Source organism: Aulonocara stuartgranti (assembly GCF_965226115.1).
Source record: "Aulonocara stuartgranti genome assembly, chromosome: 8".
NCBI classification, from domain to species: Eukaryota; Metazoa; Chordata; class Actinopteri; order Cichliformes; family Cichlidae; genus Aulonocara; species Aulonocara stuartgranti.
The window spans coordinates 21,685,452-21,706,895 of record NC_138959.1 but is presented as its reverse complement, the minus strand read 5'-3'; the positions used below and the strand labels follow the sequence as shown (position 1 = coordinate 21,706,895).

General features: G+C 41.5%; 1 protein-coding gene across 1 annotated transcript in view; it reads right to left on the bottom strand.

Moving 5' to 3' along the window:
• Positions 1–5,238: 5,238 nt before the first annotated feature.
• Positions 5,239–21,444, bottom strand: part of shisa9a (shisa family member 9a) — a 61,826-nt gene continuing 45,620 nt past the window's right edge. The window contains exon 4 of the mRNA XM_082543248.1: positions 5,239–13,105. Coding sequence (XP_082399374.1) covers positions 12,222–13,105 — 884 coding nt within the window. The 3' untranslated portion in view covers positions 5,239–12,221. The remainder of the gene's footprint in view (positions 13,106–21,444) is intronic.

The window sequence follows — 21,444 nt, the reverse complement described above, 5'->3', positions numbered from 1 at the left end:
AAGTTCAAACAAACAGCGTAAAAGACGACAAAGTGAGTCCCAGCATCACTGTCAGACGTATCCCTCCAGGCTGTACATCGCTTTCTCTTCACAGATTAGAGTGTGACTCCTCCTGGTCTGAAGCATTGGAAGGGAATGGCTCATTTTCACAGATGCTGATTTTTGCCCCCTTGGGCCATGAGAATAACATATACGATTTCTAAAAAGCCGAGTGCTCTTTTTACTATATAATTGATGTACAGCGCTGTGGAAGATTGAGCAGGAAAGTTCCAAAAGGAAAACAATCATATAGATATTTCTTCTTGATAAAGGGAACACTATTGCTATTACCCAAATCTTTTAATGTGCTTTTTCTGATGCCAGCAGACATTCATTATTTTGACAAATTTCTGTCATGTTTGGAATAAAAACCATATTGTAATGCAAATGACACACAAACTGATATTACCAGTGGGTCATGTAGCACCATGCAAAGGTCTCCCACCATTTCATCACTCAGTTCTTGATATTTTGCTATGAAAATAAAAAAATAGGTGCAGCAATTTATTGAAATGCACTTAGGGTCCATTTTTGTCTGTCCTTAACTGGCCTCTCAGTGGAAGCCTATATAAAATGGGTGAATGGGTCAAATGCAGAGAAAAACAAGTAATTTCCCCATGGGGATCAATAAAGTATCCATTATTATTATTATTATTATTATAAAAAATAAAAAAAACACCCAGCACGCCCCTGCGGGCAGTTTATCCTTGAAGCTCGGGTCCTCTACCAGAGGCCTGGGAGCTTGAGGGTCCTGCGCAGTATCTTAGCTGTTCCCAGGACTGCGCTCTTCTGGACAGAGATCTCCAATGTTGTTCCCGGGATCTGCTGGAGCCACTCGCCTAGCTTGGGAGTCACCGCACCTAGTGCTCCGATTACCACGGGGACCACCGTTACCTTCACCCTCCACATCCTCTCGAGCTCTTCTCTGAGCCCTTGGTATTTCTCCAGCTTCTCGTGTTCCTTCTTCCTGATGTTGCTGTCATTCGGAACCGCTACATCGATCACTACGGCCGTCTTCTTCTGTTTGTCTACCACCACTATGTCCGGTTGGTTAGCCACCACCATTTTGTCCGTCTGTATCTGGAAGTCCCACAGGATCTTAGCTCGGTCATTCTCTACCACCCTTGGGGGCATCTCCCATTTTGACCTCGGGACTTCCAGGTTATACTCGGCACAGATGTTCCTGTACACTATGCCGGCCACTTGGTTATGGCGTTCCATGTATGTCTTGCCTGCTAGCATCTTGCACCCTGCTGTTATGTGCTGGATTGTCTCTGGGGCATCTTTACACAGCCTGCACCTGGGGTCTTGCCTGGTGTGGTATATATATATATGTATGTATGTGTGTGTTTGTGTGTGTGTGTGTGCTGGACTATTGCCCTCAAAGCAGATCGCACTCGGGGAAAAGTTTTACTCTACTATTACTGACATTATTGATAAGCACAATCTTAATTAAGCACAGTAGCAGCAGCTAACAACAAACAAGAACAACTACCAAAAAACAACGATGACAACAGTGACGATGCCCCTAAAGGCTGAAGCAGAGATCAGTGCCAGATGGCTTTAAACACACAGAGCGCTCTCATTGTACAGCTCCGCTCTGCTGAGCAGAATTCGAGAAGGTAGCGGGATTGGCAGGGGAGCAGGAGGAAAAGCAGGTTTTGCTTTGTTTTGGGTGAAATTCCCTGGACTGTTTCCTCGTTGCCAACAGCACTGGCAGCCTGAGTAATTAGTGTAAACTCGCATTGTGTGAATGGGTGTGTCTGGTTATGATGTGTATTTGTGTTTTTGTATTTGGATAGGTGTGAAGACAACACTTGCCTGTGGTTTAAACACGCTTACCTGTTTTGTTGTTTATACTTTGCTTTCACAGTTCATTTGAAGGCAATAAAGGAAACATTTACAACTGAAACTGAAGGTTTTATTCTCTCTGGCAACGACGTCCCACTGAAGGCCAAAGGACACATTAGCTCTCAGGCTTCAGCTCTGCGTGCAGAGTGATTAAATATCTGTCTGAACACTGTGGCTTTGTAGACTAAGGCACATTTCATCTACACTGGAACCTTTTATCTGTGACGTTATCATTAATAAAAGGCAAAAATCTAATGTAAAAATTATTAAATATCTGTGGGATATCTGTGGTCCTTAGTTTGTGACATTTAGACCAAGCACAACATTAAAACTCAGGTTATATTCCAAAAATTTCAGTCCTGTTCCCAAAAGTCAGAAGAAAGTCATGTGCCGTTTATCGTCATTCAGTTACCCAGTAATTTGTTTTCATGCTGTGTAATTTTCCAAATATGCAGCAGAGCACAAAACAGTTGGCAGTTTGCAGTCATTTGCTCCTTATCTTCAGGTCAGTATGGCTGCTTAATCCCGTTAGGATTTACTTCATGCAATATTTAAAGCTAATCTGCGGGCAATTTATCATTTCATTGTTTTGATCGTAATTATCATCACTAATCTCTATGACGAATACATATACATCATGTTCACCACCTCCAGTTTTTAATGCAAAGAAACCGGAGAGGAAAATGCTGGATTATCATTGCAGCCAAAGCAGTTCTGATACAGTAAAAGAGTGAATAGCACAGAGTGAGGCTGAAGTAAGTCTGATTAAGTCAAGGAAGGAAATTTAGATCATGTGCAGGATCAGTGGACCATTCAACCAAAAATTAAAATAAATAAATTCAATCACTGATTACTGTGGGGAAAAAACAACACAAAAAGTAGTCTGAACTCGTGAAAATCTGAAAGACTGTAGCTTGATTGTAGAAGACAAGAATATATGCATAGTCGTATCATAAGAAAAGGTAAACATGATTCCCACATCAAGGCATAATAAAAATCATCTGGCCCTAGCATGTCTCGCAGTGAGGTAAATACAACTCCCTATGAACAACAAAACATCACATACGACTCTGTGCCACTATTAACTTAACAAAAACTGAAAATGCAGAAGCAGTGTGTGAAAACTCAGTAAACTCTTACTACTTCCATAGACATTAAGAGAGTTAGTAGCAGTCACTTGCTGCTAATCAAATGCACTTCTCTAACTGATCATCAGCAACTGTGAGCACCTCTATGAAAGCCGGTCTGGAGCATTCGGAGCATCTGAACAAACTGCACTTCTGGAAAAAAGTCCTTTGAACAGATGAGATCAAAGTGGAGACGCTTGACCATAATGCACAGCACCACATTTGGAGACAGCCGAACACCAGCAGACACACTTCATACTGATAGGTAGTAGTGTGATGATTTGAGCTTGTCTTTGGGCCTGGCAGCTTGAAGTTGAGTCGATCACAAACGCGTCTCTACACCAATGTACTCCGGAGTTTAATGGGAGGCCAAGTGCTAAAGCTTGGCTGAAATTGGATCATGCAGTTGGACGATAATCCCATGCTCAGCAGCAAATCTGCAGCAGAATGGCTAAAAAAGAAAATAATGGTCCAGGCAAAGTCTAAACCAGAGGTAGGCAACTCCAGGCCCTGAGGGCCGCTGTCCTGCAGGTTTTAGATGTGTCCTTGAACCAACACAGCTGAATTAAATTGCTAAATGACCTCCTCAACATGTCCTGAAATTCTCCAGAGGCCTGGTAATGAACTAATCATGTGATTCAGGTGTTTTGACCCAGGGAGATATAAACCAGCAGGACACGAGCCCTTGTGGTCTGGAGTTTCCCACCCCTGGCCTAAACGCTAGTCCCTAAATGCTAAAATGCTGTGACAGGATCTTGAGTGAACTGTGCATAAATATGTCTACAAACCCAAATGAATTGATGCAACAATGAAATATGTCATGTGCTGTTGTCTATCGCAGGGCGTATTCGCCTCATTTTAAGATCTGGGCAGTGCTCGATCTTTTTAAATGATGTCCTGATGTGCAAAACCTTAAATTTGACAGATGGTGCGCTTTCATTTTATCATGACTGAATATTACAGGTCCCTGTTGACTTGTAATAATAATAAATTCCATCTGTTTTGTCTTTAAGAGCTTTTGAAAAGTTAGAAAGTCTACAGTTTCTAGCTGCAATCCCCTGAAAATCAAACCAAGTATGGAAAGATTTAGAATGAGCCCTGCTAAATAAAACTCAACATAAGATCAGAGGATGAAAATCTATGACAGAAAATGCTAAAATATAGCTTTTTGATGTCTATATATATTTAAAGAGAACCTTATTAGTGAGGTGCATAGGATAAACTTGTAGATAATGGCCCTACGTGCTGTTGTTCACTATAAAGATGTGGCCTATGGAAATTTGCATTATTCATACTGTAGTGCTTGAACTGATGAATCTAGGGCCACCACTCTGGCCAGCTGAGGCTGGTAGTGATGAATAATGCACAGTTCTGGTAAACACTTTCCAATAGTGGCTCCTGGAGGTAAGAGGGGAACAGGAGCAGATGTGGAAGGTAAAGTCCAAAGTGGTCCCAGTGGTAATAGTAGCATTAGGACTGGAAGAGTGGCTCCAGCAGATTCCAGGCACGACATCAGAGGTCTCTGTCCAGAGGGGTGCAGTCCTAGGAACAGTTAAGATGCTGTGCTGAACCTTCAAAATCACAGGCCTCTGATAGAGGAGCTCAGCTTTAAGAGCACACACACATACCACCTCCTGGGGGGTGGGAGGGAGATTCATAATATATGTTTGTATATATGTTTAAAATCACTACTTATTAAACTCAAAAAGAGCCTTGAACCAGATCTTGCATGTCATTCTTGAGCCACTTTGTCACATGTCAATTTTTTTTATTGTGACGAGAAAACTGCTAATTAAGCTGCATTAAACTGACAGAAATAGACAAACAGATTTATTTCAAATTGACATCTGTGAGAAATTCAGTTGTCAGCCTCAGGAACAAAGCCACAACCGATGCTGATGTATGAGCGCTGCTTCAGCTTTTACTTTGCTGTCGTGTATACAGCATAAATGCATTTCTAAAGTTAGCCTTCAGTGTCCTAACAACATCTAATAACATCAAATGTTTGCTAGGAAGGCGAGAGCCAAGGGAAATGGACAGGAGGAAAGTGGGAGGGGGACTATAAAGAAAAGAAGCATGGGAGAATAAAGACGAGCTGAGGCACTGTACAGTATCTCTTCCTGAGGACAAAAGATGAGGAAACAAAAGAGAATTAAAAAGACACACCAAAGGAAGGCAAAGAGAGGAGCGCTGTTACAGAAGTCATCTTTTATTGCCACGTAAGAAAGTCGTATATAGAACAATGGTGATATACTGTACTGTCAGATGGCAAATCAACAACAAAAGAAGAACAAAAATATCCCTATCAACCCCTCCCCCCTGCGAAAAAAAAGAGGAAAAATAGACAGTCATAGCAACACTATGGTAATATATTTCTGGGACAATACATCTGCTATATTTCTCTTTTTTTTTCTTAACAATATCTGAATAGTACCAAAATACAGCTTTTTCATAACTTAATTCCACAAATTATAAAGTCAGTAAACAGTAAAAGGACAATGGGGCATCACGGTGCATATTATAAGCTACTCTGCAAACAATAGTGGGAGATGGGGGCTCTACCATTAAAAATATGCTTTACGTTACGCATAAATGCAGTGTTGGGGCCCTACTTATCCATAAACACATATGCATAAGTACAACAAACTGGTCTGGACATCAAAAATAGAAAACCGGACCTCCTATAGGTAACTTTGTATGTACTGCTTGATTAACACTAAAATGAGTTAATCAGTGACTTATTCTATAAAAGGATATACTAATGGATCATAGTTTTACTGCAAATAACTTGTTGAATCTTCAAAACTGATGGAAAACCCTTTAACTTTGGGCCCTAGCAGAAGTCACTATGCAGATTACATTTAAATGCACTGTCACTGAAGTATTTCTTTGAATCCTAATAGCAATTAGATTATATTTAAAATTACCTTCTGATAAAAACCCTACATATGAAATCCACCATAGTCGCAAGCCATAGAAAAAACGGTCTGCTGTGCTCATTTCAGGCTCCATGTATTTATTCTTGGACTTCACTAGAGTAGCATGATTCACAGCTCAAATAATCAATACATATCTGATTTTCAGCTAATACATGAGCCCCCAGTTTATCTACTGTTTGAAACAAGCCTTTTTAGCGCCTGTCTCTTTAAGGCTAGCCTCCCTTGTAAGCTAACTTTCTTCTGATTGGCTGTCTCTCCCAAATAAAAGAACAACAGCAGGTGGGAGGGGCTTCTCTGCCCTCAGTAAGCCCTAGATATTTGATTTTTTTTTGACGTCATACAAAAAAAAAAAAGCTGGCTTACAGGGATTACTTTCACATATGCTGTCCTCATTAATTGATACGTGGCCCCGGTTTAATATGAGAATTGTATATACATGACATAAAATAAGGAATAGCGTAATTGGTCCACTTTAAAACAAATGTTGAGCGTTACTGGACAACAAACACCGCATCTCCTCTGCTTCTGTGCATAAGTAGATAGCTCCAGGTGGAGAAAACACTGCACATAAGGATTGATGCTATACAAAGTTGTAAACATAGTTGACGAGAACCGTCTTTGATAACACGGTAATCTCGGGATGTATGGTCACAAAGATGCTGCTTTTCCATTAGCTGTCATGTTTACAACACTACTAAGCCCAGCAAATAACAACAGTAAAGAGCAGAGAAATTAAAGAGTGGAGAAAAACGTATCTTGTGTTTAAGCCCTTTTTATGTCATTCTGATGAACTGTACATATCCCATTTTGCAGTCTTGATGACCCTGCTCTGTCTTTTCTTCGGCGAAACAAGCACGTCGCGTTTTTATCTGTTCTAATTAAAGGGTGGGGTTGGGGCGGTCTTTCTTTACTACTTTGCCACTAAGAAATTAATATATACAGACAGCTGCGTTTTCCTGATTTAGACTGACATCAAGAACAATCCATGCTTCACATCTTCAGCTTAAATAGGACACAGTGTAAAAATAAAGCCCAAAGGAGCTAACGCAATGTTCCAGTGCATACACATAGCCGATTTTGATGCGAGAATCTATCGAGCTGCATGTGCTGCAGTAATAATCAATAATTTGAGCAACGCAAAACACTGGAAAGAAGAGATTGTGTATATGTATGTGTCTTTGTGTGTGTGAGATCCAACAAATTGTCTTTGATTCACAGCTGTTAGCACTCATGCACCACCATTTTTACTGTATCAATAATTCAAAGCTTCTCCCAACTATTGACATTAATTTCCCTCTTCTGTCTTTGTGCGCCTCTGTGGACTGTGGAGTCCCTGTTGCAGCATCAAAGTTCCTTCCCACATTTCTTTGGGTTTTGGTGATTAAAGACCACAGTGAGAACTAATAAAGCCCCCTGGCCACAGGCCCCAGTGCAGCTCCTCTTCTGTCTCTTACTGAATACCCTTTGTAGATATTTTGCTGAGCACTTCTATCTAAAACTCTGGTTGCTCTGCTGAACAGGAGAACTTGTTATTAAGGTAACTCCAAAAACAAGAGAGGGGAGGGAGGGCTTTAATCCCCAATTTTTATATCCCAGACGCATTCACCTCCTTTTGTCCTTCAGTGACGCATGTGTGGCCCAAGCTCTTATAATACTCAGTTTGTGGCTGCTAATACTTTTCTAGGTTATTTTGTAAGTGGGTAAGTTATTCTTTGCTTGCCTGTCAGCTCTTCCTTTAGCCCCTTTCAACACGATAGCATCAATTCAATTCATTTTTATTTTATTTAGATAGGGCCAAATCACAACAACAGTCCACTAAATGTGCTTTATACTGTAAGGTAAAGACCCTACAATAACAAAGTAGTACAATAACAATGAACAAGTACTTGTTGACAGTGGGAAGGAAAAACTCCCTTCAAACAGGAAGAAACATCTGGCAAATCCAGGCTCAGGGAGGGGCAGCCATCTGCTGCGACCAGTTGGGCGTGAAGGGTTGGAGATTGATTATCAATATTAGTTCTTGTGATCATTGCTCGCTGCTGTTTACTGTCAGTTCATCAATAAATTAGTTTAATGCAGCACTGATGTCACACTGCACAACTTTTGACCAGGCCTACAGGGCAGGCTGGGTAGAACGCTAACAATGCATTCATTAATAAAAAGCAGTTGACACAGGTAGTTTACTGTAACAATGGCCGTCTATCAAGACCAGCGAAAATTTGCAGGTCTAAAACAAATGTAGCGAATGCAGTTGGCAAGGGAGTAAAATATTTTGCTTTGAAATACCTTTGTACAATTTCCTATTAGGATTAGAATTTGAAATGAGAGTACAACTCTCATGCAAAAGATGTACTGTGCAGCTTTCTGTTGGTCAGCACCATCAACCCACAAGTTAATGAAAACTTCCACACTTTGCACTGAATTACTTTTCCCTATGCAGCAGTTTTAATACCGTATAGATTATTGCAGTATGTTAAGCCAGTACTGACTGTAAAAAAAAAAAATGCACTAATAAATGAACTCTTTTTTAAGCCTGCAGACTACCTGTGTCCTTCTGCTCTGGCATTTTTTTGTCTGGCTGACTCGTCTGATGAGGAATGTCAGACATGACTGCCTCCTGAACCCACTCATCTGTGGCCCTGACCCTATCAACCATGACACAGCCAGCTCAAACAAATTCCCTCCTTTATATCAGGTTTATTTGGCTGTTACAATGAGCAATGGGGGAGGTGGGGGGTTTGTTGGTTGCTTTTTTGTTTGCCAACTGTTTCCACCGTCCTACGAATTGTTCCGCTGGCTGCTTTCGCAGAGCTGGATGAGCTTTCAAAGATTTGCCAGCAAGAGGTTGCATGGAGGGTTCACATTTCCACATTTCTGCCTTGCTGGATTAAGCCAATTGGGTCTGATAATGTACGTCCAGCGAACACTGACCTGTTTCTCAACTCTGTCCTAAACAACACAATCTGCCAGGAAACAGGAACATATAAGGGGGGGATCCTGCATAGCATCACCAAACACAAATATATGTATTTGTATTCCTTTGAATCCCTTTTAAATATGACTTTGTTTGAATTTGACTCCTTCAAAGACAATAATCACAAAATCATCAGCCTGGGTTGGATGTACACACACACACACACACACACACACACACACACACACACACACACACACACACACTTTGTGAACAGTGAAATGTGTGCAGTGTGCACGGGGAAACCAATCACGCCTATCAAGGTAACTTATTATGACTCACAGTCTTACTGTGCCTGAACTTTGTTGTTACAGAAAAGATTCATCGCAGCCCCATTTTTGTTTTCTCTCACATATTTACTCTGAAGGTCTTTCTCCTTAGACTGACAGAGAAAAGGATAAGAGGAGGGGGGAAAAGAGTAGAAGAGGAAAGGATGAAAAGAAATAGATTAAGAGAGAAAGGCTATGTAAATTTATATATATATATATATATATTTATATATAAAAAGCATAATATCAGTTATCGCTACAAAGGGCCATGGTCTGGAGTTTCACAGTCTTTCATGTACAACAGGCGCAGTAACAGTACCGACTCTTGGTCTCTCTGCTGTGATGACACCTGCCGCTCGGCACAGTGGGAACACAAGGAAAGCAGAGTCCACCCTGTAATGTGTTCGCGACATGCGTGCGCACGTGTGTGTGTGTGTGTTAAGTGTGTAGGTGACACATTTTAATGCTCTGATGACTTATTAAATCCTGTTCCATGCCTTCAATCTGGCCTCGGGTTACAGTCACGTGATCGTGAAGGCAGCAGGGGGCTCCACAGCATGAGGGGAAAAATATTCCCTCAGAGCCCCTTATCTATGCGCTCAGCTGGCCTAGGTGTTTCTTCTCGTGTCCGACTTAGAACCTGCAGTATTACTGCAGTATTAGGTTCTCCTTTTACACCTCCATCCATAACGTGCCCAAACTGCTTGCAGTGCAGCTGATGCCGGCAAAAAACTGTCTCAGGTATACGCTGATATTCATATCCTTTACTCTCACAAGATTGTCACGTGGCCCTCTCCCTCTCAGGTTTTCCTACTTTAAACACCCCCCGGCTTTTTTCTTCCTTGTTCTCTATCCAAAAATGCCCTCACAATCTGTCTTTGTTAGTGGGATGCTGTCTGCTGTCAACTGTGTTTACGCTTCTGCCAAATGCTTCTCATTTTTAGTGCAGTCTGATCACTTAAAAAGCATCTTAATTCGTTGAATTAATAGAGGTGGATGAAGCACTTTAGAAGACAAGATTTACATGATAAAAGTGGCTGCTGCTGCTAATATATCTTACATGAAAAAAAACAAGCAAATAGGCTTTGAGAATCCCTTAGAAGATTTGGCCTATTTGCCAGATTTAAGGGGATTTATTTTTATGTTTGAGTCATGTAACCCAGATAGATTCTTACAGCTGGTTGTGCCGGGTTTCTTTTTTTCAGCTGGAGCTTGAGTACAGTTAGTGATCTGATCGAGACTAGCTTCTCGTGGCAGTGCCTCGCGGGCGACAGCAAGGTGTTTGTTCTTTGCGCTCTTTTTGTGGCAGTTTTAGGACTTTTTAAATCCCAGAGCTCTGTAAACTCTAACACGATGAGAGGTCAAAACTCTTACATTTGGTCCACTTTGTAAAAATGTCTGGGCATGTCTCATCTTTGCACACTCAGAAAAAAGGAACACACACACAAAGTCTAAATTAAATTAGTCATTTTGTCTGCTTCCAGCGTGATCATCCTCACCACGGCTACATTAGAACACGGTTGGGTTTTTTTTTTTTTTTTTTGCACTATTTATTAATTCTTTTAGAGGAATAGTTCAACAGTTTGTTGCCTGGCAACCTAATGTGAAGTCTGACATATACCCCCCCACTTAAAACCACAGGATGTCCTTTTTACTCTTAGGTTTCTTTTTTTCCAGAATAAATAAAGTAGATGTAACATCTTAATTAGTGATGTTTTGAGGTCCCTGAAGGCAATTTCATTATTGTTCGATTGCACAGAACTGGGCTAATGGTTCCCCCTCCTGTTTCTAACATTCATTCCATATATTTATTTATTTTTTAGGCTAGGTTAATTATCTGCTGCCTCTAGCATTAAATTTAACACAGAGACATGTAGAGGTGGCATCAGTCTTCTCATATACCACATAGCATGTTGTCTAAAATGTTTTTTAAATGTGCAATTTAATGTTTTTTGAAAACTTAAAGATGTTTCCTGTGTGTGCATGGATTACATTGGTCTTTTTGATGTAGCTGCCATTACTAAAAGTCAAAAGTGTCACGTAAAAGAGCATTTTCAAACCTATTTAATTTTGATGCCAGTTAAATTCACTGGCATCAATAATTAAAAACCCAACTGTGTGGTAACTCTGCGTGTCCGTGTATTTCTGAATGTGTGCATTTTCATCATGCAGATGCTTCGTCCCGGCCTCCCTGTCCCTCCCCTGGGTCAGCTGTCATCACGCAGACGAGATCAGAACAAAATAAAACCAGTGCCACAGCATCCGCTCTCTGTTCTGGAGTTTCTTGTGGAAAAGGGAGACCTTCAGCCGCACAGCTCAAGGAGGTGCGTGTGAAAAGCCACAGTACGAAGCCTTCATGTCTGCAGTCCAAAGCCCAGGGCCCTCATCGTGTGTGTCTGCTGGAAAGCCCTCGGGAGATTTGGGTGTGAATCACGAGGAAGTGTTTTTTCTTCCAAACCCTTCAGTACTTTGCTGGACAGGTGAGCACACCTCTTGTCACGAGGTTTATGGGTAATTGCTGTATTTCTCATTACCCGTGATGCTTCAGTGCCTACAGCTGATCCCTTATATTGCTTCTCAGGTTTGGTTTGTTAAACCAATCCATTTTTTTAAATCAGCAGTTTCCCATCTGAGAGCAGTCGCACTGTAATTCTCCAATATCGGTATCATTATGGAGTAGATATTAGCTGTGAGACAACATTCTAATATCACCACAAGTGTAAAGACATCCCTGCTCTGTAGGCTCTTTGTTAGTATGGTTACAGATGCCACCTACTCGGGGGCCGTCCTTTTGACAGCAAAGGTCTTTTAGAGAGATTTCGTCGTGAACTTTGTTTGTGAAACAAGGACCACTCGGACATAGTAAACCAACGACCCTCGACTTCTACACACAAACACACGTGAAGATCTGCACGTTTGAACATCTCAAGAGCTGGTACTGTATCTCCACTCAGAGATTACTCGTGTCACCACTCCACATGCATCCTGTTCCTCTCTTTTTATTTCTTCTTGTCTTTCTCTCTCACACTGTCACCTCTGTCTTGCTGTTGGTCACAAAGTAGGGCTGTGTGGGGAGGAAGTGTTGGCTGTGGCTGTGGCCTCTAGTGCTGTGGAGCTGGTTCGGTTCCAGGATGGTACACTGAGGCCTCTTGTGCCCGTAGGTCTTCCTCCGGCCCACCGTCTCAGTCCCGTCCCAGCCCTTCAGCCCCAGCCCCATCGCATGTGAGGACGCAATTGTATTGGAACTGTACGCCAGTGGGCGGCCCATTGTAGCTGAGCCGTGGCCAATGACAGTCTCAGCAGCCCTGGAGATGCCCAGGGATGTGCCACCTGGCATGGTCCCCGCCATGTGTGCCAGGGAGGTAGCCCCTAGTCCTGGTGGCTTGCTACTGTGGCTGTGAAGATGAGTGTGAGAGCTGTGAGAGCTGTGAGAGCTGTGGGCAGTGTGACCATGGCTGACTTTGGGTTTCTGGCCGTTTGGCTTGTGTCCCCCTCCTCCTCCAGCGGCTATGTGCCGCTCTGTCGGCAGGGTTGAGACAGAGGAGATGCTGGGCATCTCGGTGACATAAGTGGCCACTGGCTCTGGAGTCAGTGGACCCAAAGAAGTCATAGGAGTCATGGAGGTCATAGGGGTGAGGGAAGTCATAGGAGTCATAGAAGTCATTGGGGTGAGCGAGGTCATGGGTGTCATTGAAGTCATTGGGGTCATGACGTGGTTAATAGGGTTGGCGCTCATAGGGTTTGAAGCCATGGGGTTGGTGGTCATCTGAGGAGTCACTGATGACATGTTGCCCATGGACGCCATGGATGGTCGGGAGTTGCCCATGGGCTGCAGAGGAAGTCCTTTTGCTGGCATCTCTACCATCAGGCGACGCTTGTTGTACAGTTCGCCGTTGTACTTGGCAGCTAAAGGAGAAGAAGAGAAAGAGTAAGAGAAGCAATGAAACACTAAGTGGGCACAAAAAACTGCTACAGAGCAGAGCTTAAATCTTGAATTAAACGATATATACTTTCTTAAATTTGGCCATTTGCCACCATGGAAGATTTTTTTTATTGAATGAATCAAAAAATAACACTTTCAGCAGTTTGCTGATCAGCCATAAGATAACACATCACTATGAGCACACACAGACAGAAAGCAGAAATATAGATATTGCATCAGTTTTAACACCCACAGTATAAGAAGGTCATATAACAAACCCCTATACTTTGTTAGTCAGCCTCACCTAACTGACCAAGCAGAGTGTCAGGACCACTGCTAACGCCTGCAAGTTAGAAGCCCGTGCTGCTACTGGAGGAGTGAAATCAAAAGAAAAGCCTAGAATCTCTCCTCCAGCTCGCCTCTTCCTCCCTTTTAAAGCCAAGAAAACATCCAATTTTTGCATGGTGGGAAGGAGTTCAACATGAGAAAGAAGGAAGAAATTTTGGGAGAAAGTTGTGAGGCTAATAACTAGGCATGACATGGGTGATTTTTTTCTAACTCGGTGCAAGTTTATTACAGTTATGTCATAAGATTAAGGAAAGATTTCAATCAGACCTCAGTGCACGCTCAACTAGTGGATTTTTGAGAATGCCTAAGTTGTAGACATTTATTTTTGCATTCAGTATTTTTAAACAAGTCAAAAATGTTTTGAAAAGTATTTGGTTATCTGCCTTTACACGTGTGTACACACATATGAACTTGAGAGACATCCATTCTTAATCCATCCATAGTTTTCAGTCATGTGACCGACTAACTAACCAGGCCAGCAAAACATTACAGCATCATGATGGACAATAGTAGACAGTCCCTGGTACTGCAAGACAAAAGTGTACTACAAGACTAGTTGGATCATCTATCCATGGAGGAAAAGCAAAGATATGAAGAGAAACTATGAATGTTGGTGACTTGTGATCCGTATTTTGCTCCGACAGCTTAATTTAAATCCCTAAAAATGGCGATGTCTCGCCAAAGCTCCAGTTCAGTGACATCTATGTATCTTGTAGAAAATTGCTCACCTTCCACTGCTGCCAGGATGAAAACGTTTAAAGTATGGACAGCTACATGTATTTTTGATCTTGATGGGTAAACAATCTTATTGTGTGGGAGGTAACGAACATGAAATTATTCATCATTAAAGCAAAGGTAAGTGCTACAAAGCTAGCTTAAACGAACTACCAGATGCAAATTTTATATTTTAAAGTATAAATTTTTCACATTAATGTCGTAACATAACATAACAGTAAAGTTGACAGAGTGTTTTCCAAATTCAGGCAAATCATCATCACAGTGCAGTCAGAGAGGTGCAGTTCTCCTGGCAACCAATCGGTTTGCCAGACGCAGAAGTATTATTTCTCCCTCCAGAGAACATGTCTTCTATACTTTGTATAGAAGAATTGTTGAATTGTTTGTCAAAAGTATGAACAAAAAGTCAACCAAAACATAGAATGTGTCTGTTTCCTGACTTACAGACTCCTCTATCTGTTGCATCTTCTATATCTGTGTGTGTGTATCCGTGTGTGTTTCTTCAGCCTTGGAGCAGTCAGCGTTAATGGCTCACATTTATTCCTCTCTCTGTCAGTCAGTGTCACCAAGCTACAGTCTCTCTTATCACTGCGAAATGTGACCTTTTTTTTTGTCAGATTCACTTTCACAGTTGAGTCATTACTCTTCAGTCCCTTGTTGCCGCTACGTCCTTGAAGATAAAGTTAACACACTCAGTGAGTTTGCTTTACCGCTGTAACTATAAATCTAGTTTATCGCTGTGCAAACGCTGAAGAGAAATAACTAACGCGGGCCTGCGAGCGGATAGCAAGCGCAGGCGTGGGGGTTTGTAGGTAAGGGTGGGAGTGGTGGGAGACCACAGCCTCACTAGCTGAGTCGCTGTGAGACTGCCGCTGGGGATCAAACTTGCTCAGGCGACAGGTGAATCAATCCGGCAGTAGTCAGCTCGATGGTACATGCATCCAGCCGTGTACGTGAGTGGAAACGGAAAAATGCCACTGCTACGCAGCGTGGGCTCAGCATGCCTCTGCATGAGAAAAGCAGTGTCCTGCAGAGACTCGCACACATTATACATCAGGGGGAAAAACCGAGAACTGCTTCGTGAAGTCCCACAGTGCCAGCAACATAAAAACCTTATTAGGTTTAGACCAGTATATCAATCTGCTTTTTGTTAGGCAATTAGGTCGTCTACTGCCAATTTACTGGGGGGATTATTAGTTCTTGAAGTCTCTAAAACGTTTTCAAATTTCCAATGGTTTACCCAAATTTGAAGACCTTTTTTTAGTATTCACTATAAGTGGGTGGATCCTGCTGTCACAGTGCTGCCATCCTAAACAAAAAACATCCATTAGTCTGGGTTTAAATGGAGTTTTCTGTCTGTGAGGTTTATTTTTTTCCCACTCCAGAAACTCTTTGTAACTGTGCAATGGTGTTAGACTGCTTTCTCCTTCAAAATAACACCGTGTTCCATGCATCACTGAGACGCAATCAACACCTGTGCTTTCTATTAGCTACTATCTCTGCCGCGGAAAAACAGTACTATCTCCCATAGTGACTAAGGGTTGGTAATTGTAGTGCATGACTAAAGCTGGCGATGCAAATTACGTGTGCCTCATTATAAAATCCGAGAGATTATGGAATCTGAAATACCTCAGCAGCTAATGGATGGATTTCAATCAAATTTTGATCATGATTTATTCATGGTATCCAAAAGAAGCCAAATGACTTTTTCCTTAGTGATGCTAGGCGGTTGACATTTTAATATCTTGAGTACTCGAGTAAGACTGAATATCTACTGTGGTCATTTCATTTGTTATATGAAAACATAATTGTATGATTATTATTAGGTTCTTATTAAATGTATTCTACATCACAGTATATTAAAGCCGGCATCTTAGCATATAACTGACACTTGCAACATGGATGTGTCTCAAGTGTCCTCATTAAAATGAATGTGCATGTGGAGTGCGGCTGCAACAATCAGCTAAAAAAATACAAGAAAAAACAAAGGAGGGTATAATCTGCTTCAAAATCAGCGCTTAACGTAGCTGCGCGTTTGCATGGACAAAAAGGCAAAAGAAAGAAAGACACACAAGACAAATAACTAAATGTTAATGCTTTTAGATGTTCTGTTGATTTCTGTCCACTTATGTGCAAGTCTAAAAAAAATGATAATAATAAAACAAGCCCTAATTACCTAGGATTTACTGTGCTTACTGCATTTGGAAAATTGACTTATTAGCCAGCATGTAAGAACAAGAGAATCTTCTTGGATGTAGGACGGTCATTAACTACAGCAGAGCATTTGTACAATAGAAGTGGGCCATAATTGGTCATTTGTACTCAGGCTGAGTTGCAGGCCTGCATCCAGGGATCGTTCTTGGTTGCTTTTTGCCTTGTTTGCTGTTAGAACTCAATAAAGTGACCTTATAGAGATGCACAGAGGGACAGTGGAGATGGCTATTGATTGACAGGTGAGGGCCTTCTCAACTGGATCATCGGCCATTAAAATGGCAGAAGCAATTAAAGAACAAGAGGAAAGGCTGTTATGGGGGATGCTGGGAAAGTAGTGCTTAAGACCTAGTTCCATTTCCAGTTAGTGAGCACACCAGAACATGTATCAGAGGAGAATAATTTAGCTATTCAGATTTCTTTTGCTGACATTTATTTCCTATCTCTAGCTTGGATGCAACTAGGATAGCTCAGTAGGTAGCGTGGTGGCCCCATGATCGGAATGATCGGAAGGTCGGGGATTCGACTCCACTGAACGGCTACCCTGAGGTACCCCTGAGCAAGGTACCGTCCCTGCACACTGCTCCCCGGGCGCTGCACTGGTGGCTGCCCACTGCTTCACTGGGTGAATGGGTTAAATGCAGAGGAACTATTTCCCTATGGGGACTAACAAGCTCACTTTACACTTTACTAGTTTGTGGACCACTCACCATCTTGGTGTTTGAAGGGGTCAGATTTAGATTAGATTGATTAACCTCCGTGTATTTTAATATCAAGGTTATGCTGACTGATTTACTTTTAGGGCCAGCTGTGTGTCCACTTTAGCAAAAACAGTGTTTGTCATTTCTGCCGTTTTGTGTTTCAGCCTTCGAGATTGCCACTTGCACATTTTCTTTTTGTCTCTGTTATTCCCCCTCACATGCATTTTTCATAGCTTGTGTGTCAATTTCCCATCACTGAACTCAAGGTAATGGCATTTTGCCTCCTGGAATCCTGGGTGCCTGTGTGTACAGGTTTCCAATCATTTCATAGGTGAATCTTTGAATACCACTTGGAAAATGGAAAACTGTCAGTCAACCATGAGCCTGAAGGGAAGAGACCTCCGTTCAATTATAGAAATGGAATCAAATATGAGCCCCTGTAAAGGAGGATCAAGATTAACAGCCCAATGGTTCTTTAAGGAGCGATATGGAGCTTGATGAATTGAGGGTGGGGTGGAGTCAGGGTGAAGAAGAGATAATGGGAAAGAAAGACAAAAGAAGCAAAAAGCAAAGATGAGATAAAAATGCAGAGGGCAGGAGATGGCTGATAAAGGGACTGATATAAAGAAGAAAACAGAGTTCATGGGAAAATGGGAGCGGTGGGAGGGACGAGTACGACGGCTACAGAAAGGTACTGGAGGAGGGTGTGAGTGAAGAAAAGTAAAGAGGCTTGTAAAAACCCAAATAAAATAAAAGTGCTTATTGTTAATGAACCTCATGAGTAGTTTTGTACATTTTATCACATTAACTTAAATGATGAAACTTTATGTTACCTCCAGACAATTTGAGAGCCATGCTGCACAGCTTTTCATATTGATTTTATGGCCCACAGGCTGTCACTGCTTTCAGACCGTGTCAGTACATTAAAAAAGTCAACTTGCTGAGAGTTAATACTTCCTTAGAAAAACAATTCACCATAGAGATCATAAAATCAATGAAGTTATAGTTGGAAACCTAAACAGGAAAAGTGTGAAGTTTTCTTGTACATGCCAACAATAAAAAAGGATTACATACCCCAACTTTCAAATCAAAAAAAGTTACAGTATAGTAAAGCAGTGTATCATCTCTCAATCACAGGAAAACAACTGCTTCTGTTCCAAGAAAAAAAGAAAAAAAAATGATCCCCAACTGCTGGCGGATGTCATTACGACTAACTGTGGGCAGAGTTATTTCCTTTGGCTGAACAGAGCTGGCTGGAAGTTTTGTAAAGCGTGCCAGTGTGTGCTGGTTGGCCAGTCTTGTTTATTAGTGCTGGAGTCGTATTAGCCTTTGGGTGATGACATTTCATTTTGCAAAGCTAATTCTTAAGCTGTCAAATCCAAAATGCACCCAGATCCGTGCTTTCATTAAAGATAAAAAGCCAGAGAATCCTGCTGAATTCTGCATTGTGTTTCTTATAAAACACCGCGTAACTGCCTCCTATCTTCTACAACAAGTTTGACACTGAACGCTGATGTTTGTGTCAACCTTTTCTGTTTGTAGTTAAAGTTCTCTGCCGTGATATACTGGAATGGGATATAGTGAATGGGCTAATGTGGACTGGTTCTTATATAATGCATACAACATTCACACAAATTCATGCAGTGGTTTCTGTCTAGCATTCACATCCCAACTTGGGGTTCAGTATTTTGCGCAAGTATACTTCACCATGCGGACTGGAGCAGATTGAAGCACCGGTCTTCCGATTAGTGGACGACCTGCTCTACCTCCTCAACTACAGCCACCCATCTCCACCCTGGACAGGTTTCCAAGTCCTTAATAGGACTAAAAAGGCAACCATTCATGGTCATAGTCACCCCGCACTCAGTTCAGAGTAACCAGTCAACCTAATATGTATGTCTTTGGAATTTGGAAGGAAGCATGAGGATTTGGACCCCTGCACAAATAGGGTAAACATGCAACTTCCACACAGAAAACCTGGCTGATGAGAGGTTTAAACCCAGAACCTTTACTGAACATGTAGCACATATAGTTTTAATACTTTTTAAAAAAGACTTTTAAAAAACGTCATCAGGACCTTTCAGTTTGTAAAATGATTTATTTATTAATTTTGACATCTGTAATAGTTTATATGTGACAAGATTTCTGTGTTACCACAAAAAGCTGCAGAAGACAGGAATATTAAGACACTCCGGCCGAAACGAGCAGGAATAACAACAAGTATCGCATTGATTACATCAGGAACAGCATGAATATGGGGGCTAGGATGAAGGTGGGTTACAAAGCAGCTTGCAGATGTGAAATGGCTGTAGATTTGTAGTTACAGCGGCAAAGCGGCAGAGGATAGACAAAGTAACTTATATTGTGTATCCTCTGTTTAATTCAATTCAGTTTTATTTATATTTTGGCGTTATTTATTTTTAATGTCAAATCAAAACAGCAGTTGCCTGAAGGCGCTTTATATTTTAAGGTAGAGACCATGCAAGACCTTTATTAGATTTGCCAACTGGATGTGTATTAAATGAATCATAAATTGATTTGGACTTGCAATAGATTCATAAAATGCTACATTTTTGTAGAAACTCCCCCCATCAGAACCACTTTTGTCTACCAGTTCTGGCAGCTGGGGATTAAACGGGCAAGGCCTCTGCCCCTGATCGATGCCTGATCCACATAGTACTAGACCTCTATAGCCCACCCTGCGGCTAGTGGGGATAGAACTGGGCAGATCCATATGACTCATTTAAGGTGAGCCCAGCACTATAGCGCCATGGACTAATGGCCCCTTTTAAAAAGTAAGCATATATGCTGCACTGACAGCTAGGGTTCGCAAATGGACCACAATTTGTGCACCTGCTCTTGGGCTTTACATATACTATATGCGCTGGTTGAACGTGGTGAGGCTATATTGGTCACACGGTAAATGACTACAGCGAAAGCTTGCTTTGTTCAGCAAACCATTCTTGCACAGTTGGAAACAATGGGTATCAAAGCACAGTGACACCAACAGACACTTGCTATCAGCTCAAAGCAGTCTGGCCTTTCTCCTCTGACTTCTAGCATCAACAAGCCCAGAGAACTGCTGCTCACTGGATATTTTCTCTTTTGCAGACCATTCCCTAAAGATTCAAGTAGATCAGCAGGCTCTGAACGAGTCAGACCAGCCTCTCTGGTAGGAATAATTCTTAATGGAGAAAACAAAATAAAATTTACTATTCACAATACAAATGCTTGGGTATTGGTCATCTCTTAATGTTGGACTTACAGGATATAGATGCAGGCTGAATGTCTTTAGGCCGCTTTTTTTTTTTTTTTACATTTATTTTTAACATTTCCAAGGAAACAGTTTTAAAACCAGTTTTTTTAGTTTGTATTCTTATAGCATAAATTTCCATAACACTGCTAGAATTCTCTTGTACCTGCCTCATCTGTTTTCCCAACAGATAGAGATTTCGTTCATTTCCCACAATGCCGCGCACAATCCCCAGAGCATGTGTTGCATCCATCTGTTGGGTTTGTGTGCAGTAAGACGAAGGAAAAAACTTTTTGAGAAACAGTGGGTTTGTATGCTGCACTCAAACTGCAGCACAGTTTGCGGTTGCAGTGCATGGATGTGTTCAGGGGAAATTGGCTTGTCTGATGAATTTTTATTCCTCGTTGAATATTGGCACGAAATTTTGAGTTAAGAAAGAATGGTTGGATTCTCGCAGACTGACACCAAGATGTTTTCTGCTGGCGTTTTAGATAACTGAACAATTTCCTGCAATCAAACACAACTGTGGCTGTGCTGAAAATATCTAGGCATCCTCTGATGTCTATATTCGGCCACTTCTCTGGGAATTATAAAAATAGACCATCAAACAATAAAGTTGCCAAGTTCAGGACTCAGGCATGACAGCATTAACCACTATTTTCACTCCTGTGCTTTTATTGGTGTAATCCTTTAAGCTTAAAAATGATGCGTTCATTTACCGCTTGGTATTCATTGCTCATTCAAGTCTTTCTCTGTTGTCAATTTCGCTGGCAGTTACATATACTGCTACCATAATAATGACACGTCTTCTTCTTGCTTCAGGGGCACAAAGTATTACTCAGCACAAACAAGCAGGATAATCTATTACTGTAACATGTCTGGAGATGAGTCAGGGCCACAGTAGTGTAGGGAATACCACTGACAATACAGGATGCATTTGTCATCACAATCAGTTTTACTTTGTGCTGCTGGACATGCTGGACAGATAGGCTTTTCAAAAAAAAGAACAAAACACGATCTATCCGGTCATTTTTCAAATAAAAGGGAGCGAATGCAGACAAATAGCATCCCGTAG